The 4,950-nt window shown below is 35.6% G+C and overlaps 1 protein-coding gene across 2 annotated transcripts in view; it reads right to left on the minus strand.

Moving 5' to 3' along the window:
- LOC111436976 (angio-associated migratory cell protein) overlaps positions 1 to 4,645 on the minus strand; it is a 9,960-nt gene extending 5,315 nt beyond the window's left edge. Inside the window, exons 1-4 of one of the 2 annotated variants that reach the window (XM_023074799.1) lie at positions 4,410 to 4,645; positions 613 to 742; positions 474 to 521; positions 292 to 333 (exon numbers count right to left, since the gene is read on the minus strand). In XM_023074799.1, the coding sequence (XP_022930567.1) occupies positions 292 to 333; positions 474 to 521; positions 613 to 709 (187 nt within the window). In that variant the 5' untranslated portion in view covers positions 710 to 742; positions 4,410 to 4,645. Of the gene's footprint in view, positions 1 to 291; positions 334 to 473; positions 522 to 612; positions 743 to 4,385 lie in introns of both variants that reach the window. The other variant, XM_023074798.1, reaches the window with a different exon arrangement.
- Positions 4,646 to 4,950: the final 305 nt, after the last annotated feature.

Below are 4,950 nucleotides of genomic sequence, written 5' to 3' on the forward strand. Positions count from 1 at the left end.
TTTAAAAAAAAAAAAAAAAAAAAAAAAAAAAAAAAAAAAAACTGAAGCTCCATTAATATGAGAAGACAGGTTTAATAATAAAATTAACTTTACCGTATGCATGAAAAGTAAAAAACACACCTCTACTTAATTTGATTCAAACATTTCAAACATAGTTATTCATTGTCATCAAATAATTCATTTAATAAATATTTCACCTTGCAGAAAAGAGCAAACGAATGAAATGAAAACACTATACATTCAGATATAATTTACCACATAAATTGAAAAACAATTAGAATAGATTCTTACCAGTATGGCCAGTAAAAGTATGAACTGAATCATCAGCGTCATCTGAAAATACACAATAAATGCAACACATTTAGAGAGCAGAATACTCAAAATAAATTGCTAAATAAACCTATATAACAGAAATGTTCTTCTGGAATATCGAGCATTAAGCAAGCAAGATTACTGAAAATAACATCTCATACCAACAAATTCATCATCAGAGCCTTCTTCATCAACAGCATGAGGAAGATCTTAAATTGACAGAATAAACCAAATCATTAGTAAAGCAAAATTCACAGCAACACACACACACGCTCACAATCATCAGTAGGAAAGAGATACCTTCATCATCAATCACAACTTCCTGAATTATGTCAGATTCATCAAGGAAGACCTCTCCGTGATCCTCTTCCTCCTCGTGAGAAGCTGGAGCATTCATAGCTCTATATGCAGTAGAACAGTTGGAGTTGCTCTGAAAGAGAGGGAAAATATAATTTGAGAATCTAGGGAGCAAATACTCTCCTCAGTAATGTTTTTACTCTTTTGTTCAGTTTTTACATTTTTGAAGAAAATCATTAAATAATGAATTATAGCTCAACCCCAACTCTCAATCATATTTAACACATTGCAATGCGCTTTGATGGTTTCATTTAAAAGAAAAAATTGTTTAAAAAAAATAGGAATACTTGTTACACAGTGTTAGTGGTACAACACCGATTTTCCTTTTCAGACATTTTTATATACTATATGGAGAAAGAACATATTCCAAAGAAAGCACAAAGAGGAACAGTCAAGGGACGAAGGGCCCCTCCAAAAAGTGAAAAACTCAAAAAGAAACAAGACCAACAAAAGAAGAGTCTTCCAATCTACAATAATTCTGAGAAGATTGTAATTACGAAAGAATTTCCATAGCTAGAGCACCACAAAAAAAAGATCGTGTCATACACTGTTACAAAAAACAATCAGCCACCATTGGTTCTTTTCGAAGGGAAAGGTTATAAATCTCAGGAAAGGCTTCACAAGGGGGAATCTCCAATTCCCACATCTAAAAATGTCCATTTAACTTACGGGACTAGGGACCCACAAGTTGGAGTGGGGAATAAGGCAGAGAGTGAGGAGGGATTTCTCTCCAATAGCTGAACGAAGCCGAGAATGGACAATATTCCCCATCCCCGCCCTACTTTATATATATAAATATCAAAACTATATATATGTGTGTACATATATTAAAACTAAGACACAAAACTAACCTATAATGCATTTGTATTATATTGTATATACACATTTCTTGCTTCCATTTGTTTAAGTATGCTGAAGTTTTTTATAAGTGCTAAAGACTATAATGAAATATTGAAATTTGAATTTTTAAAAATTATGTTGGTAAATCATTATATTATATTTTTGTTTGTGAAATATTATTGGATTTATTAAGATGTTTTACCTTTATTAATATAAATTATCCATTAAAAATATTTTTTTAAAAAATTAATAATTTTTAATATATATAGATAGATACACATATATAAAATTGAAAAATAATTCACCACGAGAAACCCAATCCCCGCCAATTTCTTGTAGGGAATCCCTACCCCAATCCCCACAAAAATAAATGAAAAATTTTAGGGGATAGGAATTGAAGTAGGTGGCAGGGACAAGCCCTCCCCATCCTTGCCCCATTCTACTTTGTGGACATCTTTAATCCTTCCCAAAGTAATTTTCTGCCCATTCCCAACTTTGAAAGCAATGAACTGACGGACAAAGGGGCTTGCTCAGCCATGTCGATCTTAGCCTTTCCTTTAAAGCTCCAGCCTGTAAGGGCTTCTACAAGCTAGTCATCCACCAATCTAGGTAAGCATAATGATAAACCAATCTCCTCAAACCACCCTCATAAGGAAAAGGACAATGCACAAACAGATGGTTTAAAAACTCCCCACCTTGGAACATAAGCACCAAATCGAGGGGGAAAAAAGGACCAATTAAGAAATTTCCTTCGAAGCTTATCGTGGGTATTGAGGCTCATGTATGAAAACAACCATAAAAAGAAGCATATCTCTTTTGAAATCAAAAAACTCCCAGCCAGTTTAATTAGGGTGGTTTGCAACTTTGTTGACGAGGCAGCGAGCTTCGAAAGGGAGGATTTGGAGGAAATTTTCCACAAAGAGTCAAGGATCGAACATAGTTGTCATGACCCTTCCCCAACTAAACAGAGCCAATTATCTCGATATTAGCTGTCCAATACCAAAATTCTGTCAAATTATCTTCTTCTTACCCCCAAGAATCCAGGCCAATCAATCATTAACCCAGCAATCCAAAATTAAAGCCCCTTTATTCTGGGAATCAAATAGATGTCAGGATATACTTGCAAAAGCTGGGCTGACTGGGCTCAAGGTACCTCCCAAAAATGAATTCTTTTGTCGTTCTCAACTTTAACTCCAAAAAATAAAAGAGAGCATTACCATTAACAATGTTGAATCAAGGCCTACCCCCGCAAGCACCTTTGAGAGGTTTTGATCCACACCAAGACTCGAACTGTTCTCCACAAGGTTATTCCTCTACTGGAAGGAACCTACCCCAAGACCCCATATTGGATAGGCAACGAAGCCCAATTCCAACTAACCAAACTAAATCTCGGAATATAAACACCACAGTTCCACATGAAGTCGCTAGTCAACTTCTCCATGGTGTTGATGACTTCGACCGAGTCAACCCATTATAACAACCTCTTGAGACTTAATTCAATCTACATACTTATCAAGATATTTTCTCTGAAGTTTAGTTAAAGCATGTATAACAACCTCGAATTTAGACCAATCAATGAAATGCTTGCTCCCTGTAAGAAGTCCCTAAAGACATTTTCCATCCACCATTTTTTTTTTTTTGGTAACAAATCGAGATTTCATTAAGAGAAATAAAATAATATACAAAGGCTTACAAAAAACAACCCCAACAAAAAAAGGAGACCCATTCAAACTACAAAAAAGGAATTCCAAAACAACAAAATCAAGGACATAGTTACAAAAATGCCTGGTGACAACGCCCACAAAATCCTAATGTTCCTCTTGAGCCAAACTCCCCACAAAATAGAAAAGAAACTAATTTTGTCATAAAACTTTATCCTTCTTCCTAAAAGGAAAAGCCAAGAGAAACTCCTCAACAATAGTGTAACCATCGCGATTTCATGCCAAACATAAGCCAAAATTCTCCAATCAACAAACCCAGAGAGATTGAATAAACTGATAGCCCCACAAAAGTAATGAAAGTAGACCAAACACCCACAAAGAATACACCATTGCAAGTACAACACAAGGGAAGAATGCTTTTAAACAAGGTCCATAGTGTTGTCTCTGCCATGAGAAGTCTGCCACACAATTTTTAATCTTCCTAGGGACTTTAACCATTCAGATGGAGAAAGAAAAGGCGTTTAGGACAGGGAAGGAACAACTTTTTCCATCTTACTAATATCCAAAGGGATTCTAATAAGTAATAATAGGAGGGATAATATGAAGCACAAAATGAAATACAGCAGATTTAACTTCTTAAGGGATATAAAGGCCCTCCTTTCAGCTAATATGCTTATGATTTCGACACAGTCTAGGGCTCAAAACATATCAGTCTCGGTCCCTTGGACCCTTTCACCGATTCATTTCACTCAGACGCCTCAACAACTATCATAATAAATAGGTTTACTTCCTTAGTCTCTTATGCATAACCACAACTTGCCGAACCACAAGAACGAAACATGAACCTAAACTTCATGCTTTCTCACATGCCCATACAAAGCAGCATCCTTCTAACTCAACTACAGCACTAAACTATAACAAAACAATCGTCTATCAGCAACATTTCAGCATGCTATCCTCATTAAAATCCATTAGCAGATAAATCAAATATAATGCCTTCAACATGCATTGAGCAACAAGCCCACAATCAAGTAAAACAAATGAACGGGCACAATTTCCCACAAGGCAGAAGTACTTACCCCAAGTTTTTAATGCACTTCAATTCCTATTGGTTCAAATTTCCTATCTTAGCAAAATATGGTAAACTAGGTTTAGAACCTATTCTAGTCTAAAACGATTTAATAGAGCCTAGGAGATTGTTCAAATAAGTTTTACCGATTGGTTGGCGTGAGTCCTCACCGATTCGTGTCCGAAAGGAAGCTAACACACAGGGTTAGTTGCCTTACGTCCCGATTCGCGTGGGTGTGTTCGCCGCTCAGGAACACTCGTCCAAGTTTTCCGTCTCCTGGAGGGTGGGAGGTTAGCTTCGCCGGGAAATGTTACTGGAGACGTAGTCGCGCCGCCGGCGTGCTGGCAGGGGGTTTAGCGTGAGAGGGGACAATAGATAATTTCAAAAGAAATGTTGGATATTTCAAATTATGTTTGATTGACTAAACCCTAAAGCTTGAAATTTGATTTCATAATTTTAGCTATTTACACTATTTCTATTTTTTCAATTTAAAAATAGTTTAATTGATTAAACAAATGCACTCTACTAATACATCACATGTTCGACTAAAAATAAATAAATAAGCAAAAAGTAAAAACTTTCATGTTTTTTTTAACTCTAAACCAATTTGTTTTAATGTGAAAAAATTTATACATTATTTTAAAAATAAATAAATAATCATTTCTCAACTGCATCGAGAACGGGTCGTGATGGACGACAACATCCCGAGAC

This window comes from Cucurbita moschata, unplaced genomic scaffold (assembly GCF_002738365.1).
Source record: "Cucurbita moschata cultivar Rifu unplaced genomic scaffold, Cmos_1.0 Cmo_Scf00061, whole genome shotgun sequence".
NCBI classification, from domain to species: domain Eukaryota; kingdom Viridiplantae; phylum Streptophyta; class Magnoliopsida; order Cucurbitales; family Cucurbitaceae; genus Cucurbita; species Cucurbita moschata.